General features: G+C 49.9%; 1 protein-coding gene across 1 annotated transcript in view; it reads right to left on the bottom strand.

The window, feature by feature from the left end:
- LOC132581737 (F-box and WD repeat domain containing protein 10B-like) overlaps positions 1–15584 on the bottom strand; it is a 159599-nt gene that overhangs the window by 127848 nt on the left and 16167 nt on the right. Inside the window, exon 5 of the mRNA XM_060253132.1 lies at positions 845–967. Coding sequence (XP_060109115.1) covers positions 845–967 — 123 coding nt within the window. The remainder of the gene's footprint in view (positions 1–844; positions 968–15584) is intronic.

Below are 15584 nucleotides of genomic sequence, written 5' to 3'. Positions count from 1 at the left end.
CTCAATACCTGTATTAAGTTTGGTTCTGAAGTGAAGGAGTCTGGGTACTTTACAGTGTACACCGATTGCTGCTAGCTCACTTTCCTGCCCCCTCACTAGAGAGGCCTTTGTTGTGTAGTCTGCTTTGAAATGCTAACATGTGAATAAGATAAGGGCGCCTTCCCAGCCTTGCTCTCTGTGGGAGAGGCTTCGGCCTGGGAACGAAGGGAGTAGCATCCTAGTGCGAAAATGTGTTGCATAGATTACCCCCACCGTAGGAATTCCTTTCATCTATACCTTAAATGCTGGTTTAGAGCCTATGTATTTTAGTCCTTCAATCTCTGCCATGGTCTCTAGTTCTGTTTACAATAAACTTGTTACTCTGTTTCACCAAGAGACTCGTTATTGAATTCAGCCGACTTGACACCAGAGGGGCATAGAAGCTCAGCCTTCGGCATGGTTTTTCCCACTGATCAGCTGATTAGCGGGGGAGGGGTCAGCCTTTAAAGAGCCTGGGAATGCAGCACTTCACTGCCCCTTCCCAGGCCTTAAAATTGTGAATAACGGAGGGAGAAGGAGGAGGCGGGGTGCCATGCAGTGCCGCAGAGGGGGGCAACAGGGCAGCGAGGCTGCCTGGGGCACTATGTGCCATAGGGCTGGCCCTGCACAGCCCAGTAGCTAACAGGCCAAGGACCAGTACCGGTCCATGACCCGGGGGTTGGGGACCCCTGATCTAGAACAACCTTATAAGTACGTTATAAAAAGTCCCACAAAAAATCTGCATCATTGATGGCATATAATCAGAACCCAGGAATTTCCCACCACCTATTCAATTCCAGTATCATATAGAACACCCACAATGCACCTGAAGTGGGAGCTTTTCCTTACGTCCTAGCACTGGAATAATTTCACCATCTTCATTTATCTGAGGAATGGCAACCTTGACCACTCTGGCATAGTTGGCAATTGCTCCTTTAGGACATGATCCCTGCAACCAACAAAAGAGTTATGATAATAGCCCTAGATAATTTAGTAAACCTTGTGGTAGAACAAGAATTCAAATTTGGGTCTTGTTGGATTTGTATATATGATGTTTCTATATGACTGTCCCTATTGAAGGGCCTGTATTTCTCTAAGTAAAGGAGGATATAGAACAACAGTTGGCTGAAGGATGAACTGATCGGTGAAAGTGCATTTGGACCAATATTCTGTTATATAACTGTACAAAATTGGTGTAAACAAGTTTTTTTCAAAACATCTGGAACTGATAAAGTGAACTTTGACAAAGTGTCCTCAACACTTGGGAGTAATAATGAAGATCTGGTAAACAAGTCTATTAATCTCATTGAGGAAGAGAACTCTGACAATGCCCTTGTATGGAGAATGGGTCCTGCGTGGAGAAATATTGCCAAAACAGCCTGAATCCTATATAATAGTACTATGGATGTTTATCTATACCCTGTTGGGAGGAGATGAGATTGATAGGAAGCCAAAATTATTTCCTATAGGGAGTTTTTACAATAATTATTCAATGCCGTAATAAAATAGAGAAAGGAGGGAGAGGTTGCCAAATGGGGAAAGCCGGTCGGAATCCAATATAGACTTAGAGAAGGGATTTTTCTTTTTATTAAATGGATTTGTTGAATTTTCTTTATAAATTAGAAAACTATAGTGGATCTAATAGTTAGTAAATCATATAGAGCAAGTGTAGTGCTCATATAGAATCTTTGTGGGACTCTATAAAGCTCCTTGCATACACACACATAACCCTTTCCTTATATATATATTTACATAGGGGAGGAGGGGAAGACCTATCTCTGAACTCATATATGTTAAGTGTGTTGATTGTATTCATTATGATATACATATATTAACCTCTCTGGTACCAATTATCAGAGTTAGTATTTGGCAACAGTAGATGGTTTTCTTACGTAATAGGGGGTTTTGGTGTTTCTCAGCCAAAAGATGAAAGAACCTGGTGTTCTGGACTCTGATTGGACAGAAGGAAAGGGTGGACACTGTGGAGAAAAGGTATAACTGGAAGGAGGATTTACTAAGGGGATAGCTAGTTAGCCAGTTAACAGTGAGGTTTAAGGGAAGCCCTCCTGAGAAGCAAGACCCCTCCATACTTCTGCATAGATAACCATCTGGAACCATAGAAGTGAGGATTAAATGCTTTTTGCTATCTATACAATGGCTTTGCTCTTACCAAATGCAGTAGGCTAAGGAACCTGAGTATAGGAAAGACTATAGCAATGTTACTAAGAAACTATGTAATCATGTAACCATGGACCATGGATCCATGTAACCATGTACTCATGGACCCATGTAGTTATGTAATCATGTAACCTTGCGTGCTGGAAGATCAGAAACTTGCTTGACACAGTAGACAGTGGTCGCCCTGAACGACGCTCTGCTCTAGTTGCCCATGAACTTCTCAGGTTGAATATCGATATAGCAGCCCTCAGTGAGGTCCGTTTTCCTGAGGAAGATAGTCTTCAAGAGCACGGTGCTGGCTACACTCTCTAATGGTCGGGTAAGTCAAAGGCTGAGAGCCGCCTTTCTGGCGTTGGCTTCATGGTCAGGAACTCCATTGCCTCCAAACTCGAAAACCTGCCAACAGGTCACTCAGATCGCATCATGTCCATGCGCCTCCCACTTCAAAACAAGCAGCATGCAACACTCTTTAGTGTGTATACCCCACCCCTTCAAGCAGATCCTGCAGAAAAGAACAAGTTCTATGCTGATCTACGCAACCTCGTACGGAAGACCCCTACAGAGGACAAGGTGATCATCCTTGGCGACTTCAATGCCAGAGTAGGCAAAGACTAGGAAGCCTGGAAAGGAGTACTTGGCAAACACGGCATTGGCAACTGCAATGATAACGGGCACCTCCTGCTAGAATTCTGCATGGAGCACCAGCTCTCCATCACCAACACTATCTTCCAGCAGAAGAATAGTCTGAAGACAACCTGGATGCACCCATGGTCAAAGCACTGGCACCTTATCGATTACATTCTGGTGCTCCAGAGAGACCTTCGAGATGTCTTACACACCTGAGTAATGCCCAGTGCAGAATGTCATACGGATCATCGACTTGTACGCTGCAATAGCCGTCTTCATTTTAAACCTACACCCAGGAGAGGAGGTATCCCTCGGAGGAAGTTTCAGGTTGGCAGCCTTCAGTCAGCTGAAGTTAAAGCTGCCTTCCAGGCAAAACTCCAGACTAGAATTGAGGACCACAGTTGCTCCACAGACCCTTCTCCAGAAGCACTCTGGGAACACCTAAAAACTACCATCCTGTCGATCTCTGAAGAAGTCCTCGGGTTCTCCACAAGGAAGAACAAGGACTGGTTTAACGAGAACAATCAAGAGATCCAAGAATTACTGGCAAAAAAGAGATCTGCCTACCAAGCACATCTTGCTCAGCCCTCCTGTCCTGGAAAAAAAGCAACCTTTCACACTGCATGCAGCAACCTCCAGCGCAAGCTTCGGGACATTCAGAACGAGTGGTTGACTAAGCTTGCAGAGAGAACCCAGCTGTGTGCAGACATTGGTGATTTAAGAGGGTTTTATGAAGCTCTGAAGGGAGTAAAGCAAGGCTGTGTTCTCGCGCCAACTCTCTTTACGATCTTCTTTAGCATGATGCTTTAGGTAGATGATGACGATGGTGTTTACATCCACTATCGCACCGATGGCAGCCTGTTCAACCTGAGGCGACTAAAGGCCCACTCCAAGACAATGGAAAAACTTATCCGAGAGCTACTGTTTGCTGCTGCTGCTGCACTTGTCTCCCACGCGGTATCAGCTCTGCAGCATATGACGTCTTGCTTTGCAGAGGCTGCCAAGCTATTCGGCCTAGAAGTTAGTCTGAAGAAGACAGAAGTTCTCCACCAGCCTGCACCCAAGGAAGATTATCACCCTCCCTGTATCACTGTGGGTGAAACAGTTTTGAAGACAGTCCAGCAGTTCAGCTACCTGGGGTGCATCATCTCCTCAGATGCCAGGATCGACAAGGAGATTGACAACAGGCTGGCAAAGGCAAACCGTGCATTCGGCCAACTGCACAAAAGAGTGTGGAGCAACAAGCATCTGAAAAAAGGCACAAAGATCAATGTTTATAAAGCGGTTGTGATGATAACCCTTATCTACGGCTCCAAATCGTGGGTGTTATACCGTCATCACCTGCGACTCCTTGAGCGCTTTCATCAGCGCTGCCTTCGCACCATCCTCAACATCCTCAACATCCACTGGAGTGACTTTGTGACCAACACTGAAGTCCTCAAGCGGGCAGAGGTTATAAGCATCGAGGCACTGCTGTTGAAGACGCAGCTGCGCTGGGCAGGGCATATTTCCAGGATGGAAAACCACCGCCTTCCCAAGATTGCCCTGTATGGCGAACTTTCCACTGGCCATCGAAATAGAGGGGCACCAAAGAAGAGATACAAGGACTCCTTGAAGAAATCCTTTGGTACCTGTTGCATTAACCATCACCAGTGGTCTGACCTAGCCTCAGATTGCAAAGCATGGAGGCATACCATCCACCAAGCTGTCTTTTCCTTTGAGAACGCATGCATAGCTGGTCTTGAGGACAAAAGGAGATTGAGGAAGAATCGCACTGCTGCAGCATCAACCCCAAATCAGACTTTTTCCTGCAGCCACTGTGTCCGGACCTGCCTGTCCCGCATTGGTCTTGTCAGCCACCAGCGAGCCTGCAGCAGACGGGGATTACTGCACCTTTCTTAAGTCGAAGAACCCTGGGATCGTATATTGTCCCTGGCTTTGTTAAATGCTGTAGTAACAAAGATTTTAATAAACTTATATATGTCAGCACCTGAAGTATGGTATCTTTGTCCCTGAGGGGTGTTCTCCCTAGAGTATTTGAATAAAGACCCCCTTTTACTATACATGGGTAGAACCCTATATACTTTATCTGTTAACAGATTTGGTGGAGAGTGGGGCATTCCTATACCTCTGGGAGGACTGTGTTTCAGGGAAAAGTTGTTTAATACCAGGCTTTAGGTTACCTAAGCTAGGTTTTCATTATGGGGAATAAAACTTCAAGTCAGTTGAGTGAAAGAAATAAAGACATTTAGCACAGAGGGAGATAATGTCAAGTCTGGCTTTAACTCTGGCTCACTCAAAGAGCATGCTGGGTAGAACCAAAGTGTAACCAAATGTTGCTAGCTAACTGTTTCCTGTTCCCCCCTCCCTACCATAGAGAATGTCCCTGCTTTGAAATGGTGATGTGTGAAAAGTCTTATCTGAACCTTCTCAGCTCAGGCCTGGGGGAGACAGGAAGCCCGAGAGTACCAAGGCCACTGGCCTCTAATCAACATGAGAATGTATTGGTAACATCTATGTGTGAATGTTCCCCTTGCAAGATCCCCCGGCCCTTAGGAATCCCTTTGAAGTGCTCCTTATATGCAATGTATCTAATATACGTTCTCCAGTCTTTTCAAGCTCTGGCTAAGGCCGCAAGTAACCAGTATCAATAAATTAGCTTCTTTGTATCTACATTGACGTTATTGAATCTGCTGACTTGACATTTTGAAAAGACTCCCTTTGGAACTCATCCATCCTGGCAACTTTGTAACCTGATGGCTGAAGAGATTCCAGGAGATGGAGAACTTTCCTACCTGGAGGAAGAGCTGGCGGCACCTTGGCACGTAACAAACGCCAGGTGAGCTGCGGTTTCCCCTCCGACCTTTCAGCTTGTGATCACCCCCCAGCAGTATGGGCTGCGGACCTCGACCACCACCATGGGCGCCTGCTCGGAGGGATGCGATCCTGACCCGCCACATGAGAAGGGTGCGGTTGGCTGAGACGGAACCCACCAACCCGGGTTCCCTGGAGTCGGGCAAAGCAGAAGCTGCCCTTGATACCCAAGGGCAGGGAGAAAATCCCCAGGGTGAAGAGAAAGGGGGAGAGGAGCCGCTGCCAAAATACATGCCCGAGGAAGACACCCGCATGTTCCGGACCATGATACGAAAGGAAGTGGATGGAACGGTCAAGGGCCTGAAAGACGAGATGCAGGCTATGACCGCCCAAATCTCCCGTGCCATGGGCCTAGCCAGGCCGCGGAGGCCCCCCCAACCTCCACAGGCACAGCCACCAGCGGCCCCGCCGCGAGCCCCGGTGGCGGGGCAAGCCCCGCGGCCGGGTGCGCCGGCGGCCCCTGCCCCAAGAGATGGGGGTTGGGGCAGGGAATTGGATGCCACCTTTGATGGGGACCCGGAAGAGGTGGAATAATTCACCATTCAGGCTAACAGCTACATGTACTACTGGGGGAATACCTTCCCGGACGAGTTCAGCAACGTCGACTACCTGGGGTCGAAATTAAAAGGAGCTGCGAAGAGATGGTATGCAGTGGTGGGATTCAGCCGGTTCGCACCGGTTCTGCCGATCCGGTACCTAATGTGCTATCAGTTCGGCAGAACCGTTTGTTGGCCGGCGCCTGCTGTTAATTTTTATTACTTTTTTTGTCCACCGCCACTTGCCCTGGCCTGGACAACGGAGCCTCCAGCAGCCCGCCGCATCGCAGCATGGCTGCCGGGGAGATTTTGCCCCCTCCGGAGGAGAGAGCGGGCAATCTAGCGCGCTTTTGCCGCGTTTGCAGGGGGCAGGGCTTCTGTGTGCCTTCGGAAGCCTCCGCTCCCTTCCTCACAGTCCTTTTGAGTTGCTGTACTAGAGGGAGCGTTCTTTCAATGCTTGTAGCCTGCATCGGGAGGATGCTTGTAGCCTGCCCAGTGAGTCGCTAACCTTTGGTTGCCTGGCGACTGCCAAACGTGCGGCCCTCGCTTCGCCCCCGGAGCCCAAGAGGGAGAGGCGCGAGGCTCAGTCCCCCTCCCCAAACCTTGCAGAGAGGCGCCTCTCGGGTGACTAAGGGACACGCATTCGCTCCGCCGCCTGGGAAATCTCCACCACCGCGCGCCACCATTGCGCACCAGCCTCGCGCTCTCCCTTACTTTCTCCCCTCGGGACGCCCGGGCGGCGGTGGCCTCCATTGGAAGCAAGCTGCTAGTCCCTCACAGCTCGGCAGCCTGGGGAACTTCTGCCTGGCCCGTCGCGTGCTCCCGGTCTGTCTCTCCCCCGCTTCTGGTGAATGTCAAAGAAGTCAAACAGTCCACCCCTCTCATTAGTACCTCCAGAGCTTGCAAAAACAGCACCACCCTGCACACAGCCGAGCCAGAAGCCGGGGGAAGCCAGAGGCCCGCCCACCTGGCTGGCTCTCGGGCGGCTGCGACGCAGGTCCCCACGGGGCTCCAAAGTCTTCATGGTGGGGGGAGGGGGGGTTGGACATTAACTTCTGCCCCCCACTCGTCTCACAGACACAAAGTATACTACGAGGGGCAAACAACAGATTCCAAGGCCAGTTTTATCATTACCCCCCCAAAGCGCCTGCTATGAGGCGAGGAAAAGGAAAGGTCCCCTGTGCAAGCACCAGTGTTTCTGACTCTGGGGTGACGTTGCTTTCACGTTTTCACGGCAGAATTTTTACCGGGTGGTTTGCCATTGCCTTCCCCAGTATTTTACACTTTCCCCCCAGCAAGCTGGGTACTCTTTACCGACCTCGGAAGGATGGAAGGTTGAGTCAACCTTGGGCCGGCTACCTGAATCCAGCTTCCGCCGGAATCAAACTCAGGTCGTGAGCAGAGAGTCTAGACCACAGTACTGCAGTACTGCTGCTTTACCACTCTGCGCTACGACCCCCCCCCCCAAAAAACACACACACCCAGTAACGCAGAATGTTCTGAAAGCCAACAGAAACTAAAACTATCCACTTCTCCAGAAGAGGCCTCTGACAAAGTAAGAGCGATTTCTAGTATTCTTTTTTAAAATCCATATTTAAGTAGACCCAGGACTGAAGATGCACAGGACTGAGAAGAATTAAACACTATACACTATAATCATTTTTTGTACTTAAGCTTTCTGTTCTGTGGAAAAGAAAATGCCCTTTATTTGAAGCTAGCCAGGCTGTCTCAGAATTCTGGACTGTGAATTTCCTTACCCAGTTTAAGGCTGGTGAAAACTTTATTCTGTGCACTAATTAGGAACAAGATGGCAGGCTGAACTCTGGGTTTTACTACTAAGTAAACATGGAAGTTAAGCTTGATTCACAGTACATTATTTTTGTGGTTGGTTCACAGGATTGCAGTGGTTGCCAGCCTCCAAATAAGACCTGGAGATCTTGCAGAATTACAATTGATCTCCAGATCACAGAGAGAACAGTACCGTTGGAGAAAATGGCTGATGTGGAAGGTGAATTCTGTGGCATTACACCCCACTGTGTTCCCTCTCCTTGTAAAACTGCTCTTCCCAGGCTCAAATCTCCAGAAATTTCCCAACCCAGAATTGGCAACCATTTAGAATCATAGCGTAGGAAGACACCTCCAGGGTCATCTAGTTCAACCCCCTGCACAATTCAGGAAGTTCACAAAAACCTCTCTCCACGCTCACCCCAGTGACACCTACTCCACACTCAGAAGATGGCAAAACACACACACACTCCAGGATCCCACTCCAGGCTTGCTGGGGGTAAAGTGTAGGTGATTGGGGAAGGTAATGGCAAACCACCCCATAACAAAAAGTCTGCCAAGAAAACATGATGTGACATCACCCCTTGGATTGGTAATGACTTGGTGCTTGCACAGGGGACTACCTTTATGTACACACCACAGACAGCATTCCTATGCGCACTTACCTCTGTGTAAGGCCCATGGTATGCATTTGGTCTTCTGGATGAGCAGAGTGGTAAAGCTGCAGTACTGCAGTCAGAGCCCTCTGCTCACAACCTGAGTTTGATCCCAGCGGAAGCTGGTTCAGGTAGCCAGCTCCAGGTTAACTCAGCTTTCCATCCTTCCGAGGTCGGTAAAATGAGTACCCAGCTTGCAGGGAGGAAAGTGTAAAAGACTGGGGAAGGCAATGGCAAACCACCCTGTAAAAAGTCTGCCGTGAAAACATTGTGAAAGCAACATTACCCCAAAGTCGAAAACGACTGGTGCTTGCACAGGGGACTACCTTTACCTTTATATATATATGCATTTAATTAAAACTAAACAAGCCTTGAATTCAGCAGGAGCATAGCTCCTGAACCAGGGGTTGTTTTGTAATCTAGTTGTCTTTACCTCTTTTACTGTTCTTATTGCAGTATTTAATGCGTGAATTATTAAACTACCTTTTTGTATATCTTTTGGTATAGTTAAAATGGTCATTAGGACATAGAACCTGTTGTTAATTTATTTGAATCCCACCACTGGTGGTATGTTAGCCTGTATGAGGCCATGAGCCCGGAGCTGGACTATGTGCAGACTTTTCTCCAGGCTCTACTGGCCCAGTACGAGGACCCCCTCCAGGAGACATGGTCTCTGGTCGCCCTGAGGGACATGCAACAGGACTCCTGAACCATACGGGAGTATGCGGCGGAGTTCCGGACTAATGCGACTAAGGTACGGGGATGGAGTGAGCTGATGAAGATCGAGCACTTCACCCAGGGGCTGAACGCCGGCATCCTGGATCGGGCCCTTACCCAGGCCAGACCCACCACCCTGGTGGGGTGGATACAACTGGCGGGGGAGGTCAAAACCAACATGAAGCGGGTGGTGATGCAACACCAGCACCAGTCCAGGAAGGGGCAGAAAATCCCGCCTACCACCAAGGCTGAGCCCAAGAAGATTACGGGAGGGGGAACACCGGCGGGACCACGCAAGTTTTTCCGATGCGGGGACCCGAGCCACCTCGCTTTCCACTGCCCAGCTCCTCCCAAAGCCCCCACCGGGGGACCGAAGGAGAGCACCCCGATGCCTAAGAAGACGCCCGGCCGCTCTAAGGAAGCGGTGAAGAGCAGCCTAGCCGTGATGGAGGAACCAGAGGAAGACGTGCTGTTGTCAGTGGAGCTGAGCAACCTTGCTTGGGCGTCCGAGCCGGCGGGAAATGAGAACGACCTTTTCTGAAGGGTGCCAATCAGCAGGTCGAGGAGGAGCCGGCACCACTGAGGGTGAGCATTATGGGACGGTTGTACTTTGTAGTGGTGGAACTGCTGAACACTAAATTGAAAAGGTTCATGCAAGTACGGGCCCTAATAGACTCAGGGTGCAACCGGGAGCTGATCACCCCCAACTTAGTAGAAGCTTTGGGACTCGAAAGCTCTCCGCTGCCCTGCCCGATGCAGTTCGAGCAGATGGATGGGTCGGTGATGCGGGGGGAGCCGTGCAAATTAGAAACTCAGGTCCTGCCCATGGGGATTGAGGAGCACTGGGACTTGGAGTCCTTCATCATCGCCCCCTCTTGCTCCTACCCTGTAGTGCTAGGGGTGGGTTGGCTAGAAAAGCATGAACCCCATATAAGGTGGGGGGCGCAGACAATCTGGTTCATATACCCCCTCTGCAATACGCACCTTTGGGACCTGGCTTGGGGGCTGAGGGCTCCCGTGGCCAAAGAGAGGGCCTGCATGTCGGTGGAAGAGACCCACACTGTCCTGAGAGCCTATCAGGATTTGATGGGGGTGTTTAGCGAGCAGGGGGCGAACCAGCTACCCCCCCACCGGAGCACCGACTGTGCCATAGAGCTAATCCCAAGGGAAACTACCCGGAGCCAAATTATACCCCATGGGCTGGGCGGAGAAGAAGGAGCTCCGCAAATTCCTAGACCTGAATTTGGAGAGAGGATTCATCAGACTGGTGACCACCCCCCACGCGGCCCCGGTATTGTTTAGGAAGAAGGATGGCTCGCTTAGGCTTTGCACAGACTTTCGCGGGATTAATGCGATTTCAACGAGCAACGCCTTCCCCATCCCCCTAATCCGGGACTCGTTGAGCAAGATCTGAGGGCAAGATTTTTACCAAGCTGGACTTGAGAGACGCGTACTTCCGAGTCCGCATCAAGGAGGGGGACAAGTGGAAGACCGCGTTTAACACGCCTATGGGACAATTTGAATACCTTGTCATGCCCTTTAGACTACGGGGGCCCCAGGGGTGTTCATGAACTTTATAAATGATGTACTCAGAAAGTTCCTGTTTAAAGGGGTGGCGGTGTACCTGGATGACATCATTATTTACTCTCAAGACGAGCAATCACACGTGAAATTAGTGAGAGAGGTGCTAAGCACACTGATGAGCCACCAACTGTATGCCAAATTGTCTAAATGTGAATTCCATAAGACCGAACTCGATTACTTGGGGTTCAGGGTGTCGGGGAAGAGGCTGGCGATGGACCCGGCCAAAGTGCAGGCGGTACTAGAATGGGCTCCCCCGAGGACACGTAGACAGCTCCAATCATTCCTCGGGTTCGCAAATTTCTATAGGACCTTCATAGAGGGGTTCACCCAGATCGCCCTCCCCCTAACCAAGTTGCTACAAACCAAGGGGAAAGGGCCAGAGGCGAAACGCCCGGGACCCCGCCTGAATTGGAGCCCGAAGTGCCAAACGGCCTTCGACAAATTAAAACGCTTGTTCACAAGTGAGCCGGTCCTGAGCCACCCCGATGAACAGCGCCCCTTCATTGTGCAATGTGACGCTTCCGATGTGGCCGTCGGAGCCATACTCACGCAAAGGGACGGGGAAGGGTGACTAAAACCTTGCGCCTATATCTCCAGAAAGTTCTCAGGCGAGCAAAGGAACTAGTCAGTGTGGGACAAGGATCTCCTGGCTGGAGGGAGCAAAGTTGCCGTTTGAAATCTGGACTGACCACAAAAACCTCAAAGCCCTTACGGGCAAGAGGAAGCTGAGTGAAAAGCAAATCAGGTGGGCGGGATTTTTCTCCAAATTCGACTTTACTCTGAGGCACATTCTGGGGGCAAAAAACTTCTTAGCAGACGCTCTGGCCCGCCTCCCGCAACACGAGAGCCAGCGGGAGGAAGTGGTGGACTCCTTGGTCCCACCCTCGCAGGTAGTGGCTGTAGTAACTACACGGTCGCAGAAAAAGAGGGACTTGGGTGAATTAGGCACGGGGAAACTGGCCATGGAAACTGAAAAGGAGGGGGACGACCGTCCCGGAGACATTCAGAAAAGGGGGGACAGGCTGTGGTATAAAGGGGAAAAACTCTACGTCCCAAAGAGTTTGAGAGCGGAGGTGCTACAGTTTTGTCACTCTAACAAACTGGCAGGGCACTTCGGCTATGTCAAGACGCTCCACTTAATCAGCAGACAATTTTGGTGGCCGTCCCTCAAAAAGGACGTATCAGAATTCGTAGCCTCCTGCCCCATCTGCATCATGGCCAAAAGAAGGGGTGGTAAAGCTCTGGGGCTACTGAAACCCCTAGAGACGACGAAACGACCCTGGTCAGTGGTGTCAATGGATTTTATTGTGGAGCTACCGCCCTCTCATGGGAAAACGGTGATATTGGTAGTAGTGGACACATTTTCCATACAAGCACACTTCATCCCCCTCGCCCAATTGCCCACCGCAAAGAAGTTGGCCCTACTCTTTTTCAATCATGTGGTCCGACTTCACTCATTTCCCGACAAGGTCATTAACTACCGGCAGTCCGACTGGGTGGATCTACTCCCCTTTGCTGAATATGGGTACAATAACAGCCTGCATAGATCCACCAAGGCTTCCCCTTTCTCCACTGTCCATGGATACGAGGGAAAACCCATGCCACTTTTTCCCAGGGGGGGATCCCTCCCCGGAGTCGACACCATTCGAACAGTGGTGGCGAGGGCCGAGTGAGAGTTGGAAAGCAATCCAAGAAAACTTAGAAGTGGCTAAAGAAACCTACAAAAAACAATATGACAAGTCCCATGTCCCAGCCTGGGACTTCAAAGTAGGGGACTCGGTATTTGTATCCACTAAGAACCTGCCGCTTAGCCAACCCTCTAAGAAACTAGCATACAAGTTCTTGGGGCCGTTCAGAATCTCAAGGGTGATAAATCAAGTAACGGTGGAGCTGCCAAAAATGTTTAGTAAAGTGCATCCTGTATTTCATTGCAGCTTACTCCGTCGGGACCCCGGGGCTTCGGTCTGGCACCCTCGAGCACCAGCCCCAAAGCCTGTCTTGATTGGGAACCAGAACCACCACGAAGTCCAAGAGATCCTGGACTCTAGAGTCAAAAGGGGGGTCTTGTATTATTTGATAAAGTGGAAACACTTCCCCTCCAGCGAAAATGAATGGGTGGCAGAAAAGGATATATTGGCCCCCGATTTGATCAAGAGGTTCCATCAAAAATGTTCCAACAGGGGGTAGAAGTGGCTTAGGGGGGCAGTATGTCAAGTCTGGCTTTAACTCTGGCTCACTCAAAGAGCATGCTGGGTAGAACCAAAGTATAACCAAATGTTGCTAGCTAACTCTTTCCTGTTCCCCCCTCCCTACCATAGAGAATGTCCCTGCTTTGAAATGGTGATGTGTGAAAAGTCTTATCTGAACCTTCTCAGCTCAGGCCCGGGGGAGACAGGAAGCCTGAGAGTACCAAGGCCGCTGGCCTCTAATCAACATGAGAATGTATTGGTAACATCTGTGTGTGAATGTTCCCCTTGCAAGATCCCCTGGCCCGTAGGAATCCCTTTGAAGTGCTCCTTATATATAGGTCAATTGGAGCATTTAAGGGAGCAAGAATACATGAGGAAAACTCAGTATTTGGACAGTGTGGCACAGAATTTATAGACTTCATCTGTGCTACATCAGTTGGAGGATGAATTGAAGGATTGGAAAAGAAAAGCTGAGCAAGCAGAGGGGAAAATGCAGGATTTAAAAACAAAGGTTGGTGCAGAAGAGGTGACTGTCAGGCTCATGACAGAGCATACGAAGAACAGTACTAACGGTGACAGCCATGAGAAATGTAAAAAGAACATTGAAAGGTTGAAGGAAGCTCTGTTGGCAAAAAGGGGACTCGTCCAGATGGTGAGGAGCAATGACCGAAATGGCAAAGTGCCTGAGAGATGAGATGCAAGCCAATGCCACCTTCATGGTGCAAGAGATGAGACGGCAGCAGGAGAAGGTACTGCCGCCAGTGGATCCAAGGGGGGCCCTACTACCTTCCAGGGAGGCAGCCGGTAGCACCACAACCTCCATTGCTGCTAGTCCCTTGAGATTATGGTAGAAGGAGAGAGTTGGAGGCTACTTTTGATGGGGGCCCTGAAGAAGTAGAATAATTTTCCATCCAAGCCAACAGCTACATGAACTACTGGGGGAACACGTTCCCCGATGAATTCAGCCAAGTGGATTACCTGGGGTCAAAACTGAAGGGGGCTGCAAAATGCTGGTATGTAAGCCTGTATGAAACCAGGAGCCCCAAGTTGGATACTGTGGCCGCTTTCCTCCAAGCCTTGCTGACGCAGTATGAAGACCCCCTCCAAGAAATGCGAGCCCTCACCACCCTGCGAGACCTACAACAAGGGTCTAAATCAGTGCATGAGTATGCGGCAGAATTCAGAGCGAACATGGCTAAGGTGAGGGGATGGAACGAGCTAATGAAAATAGAGCAATTCCAAAGGAACCTAAATGCGAGCATGTTGGATCGAGCATTGCAACAAGCCCGCCCAACCACACTGGTGGGGTGGGTGCAGTTAGCCGGTGAGGTCAAAACCAACATGAAGAGAGTGGCCATGCAATGACAGCGGCAGCAAGGGGGTAAGGGGGAACATGAGTCTTGGTCCAGGGTGAAACCAGATTGGAAGAAGGCCAACCCCACAGGAGGAGCTACCAAACCAGCTACTCCACAACATTGCTTCTGATGTGAGGACCTGAATCACTTGGCCGCGAATTGCCCTGAGCGACCTCGAGGCCCCCCTTACTCCGAAGCCCAGCACCCAAAGCTGAAAAAGAACAAGGGACGCCAGAAGGACTCAGCTAAAGGGAGCACCATTGCTGTGACCTTAGTGGACGAAGAAACCATCATCATTGATGAGCTGAGCAAGATGTCCTGGGAGGACGAGCTGGCAGGAAACGGAGACGACCTGCACTGAGAGGTGCAGAGCAGCCGGTCGCGGAACTAATGGCACCACTAAGGTGAGGATAACTGGAACTTTTTCATTCCCCTGTTGTTGTTGAACCCAAACTTAAGGCGATTTATCCATGTTTGGGCCTTAATCGATTCCGGGTGTACAAGAGACATAATCACACCTTTAAGCTGGTGGAAGCCCTGGGTCTCCATAAAACCTTATTACCACACCCCACTCAATTTGAGCAAATGGATGGGACTATAATGAAAGCGGAACCGTGTGTGGAACAGACTCAAGAGGTGCCAGTAGGAATAGAGAACCACTGGGACACTGAACTCTTTGTAATAGCCCTCTCTTCATCCTTTGACATTGTATTAGGGGTAGGATGGTTGGTGAAGAATGAAACTTACATTAAATGGGGGGAACAAACCATAGACTTTACCGATAAAAGGTGTGAGCACCATCACTGGGACAAAGGCTGGGGGTCCGAGCCCCCCCCTAAGAACGAGAAGCTGTGTTTGACAATAGAGGAAGTGCAGTCGATCCCTAAGGAATACAGAGACTTGAAAAGAGTGTTTAGTGAAGAGGAGGCAAATGAGCTTCCTCCCCACAGAGATTGTGCTATAGAATTCATCCCAGGGCAGGAGCTTCCTAGAGCTAAACTCTACTTGATGGGGTGGGCAGAAAAAGCCGAACTATGGAAATTTTTGGACAAAAATTTAAAAAGA

The sequence above is a fragment of the Heteronotia binoei genome, chromosome 13 (assembly GCF_032191835.1).
Source record: "Heteronotia binoei isolate CCM8104 ecotype False Entrance Well chromosome 13, APGP_CSIRO_Hbin_v1, whole genome shotgun sequence".
Lineage (NCBI taxonomy): Eukaryota > Metazoa > Chordata > Lepidosauria > Squamata > Gekkonidae > Heteronotia > Heteronotia binoei.
The sequence above is the reverse complement of the archived record's forward strand: the minus strand, read 5'-3'. Positions and strand labels throughout refer to the sequence as shown.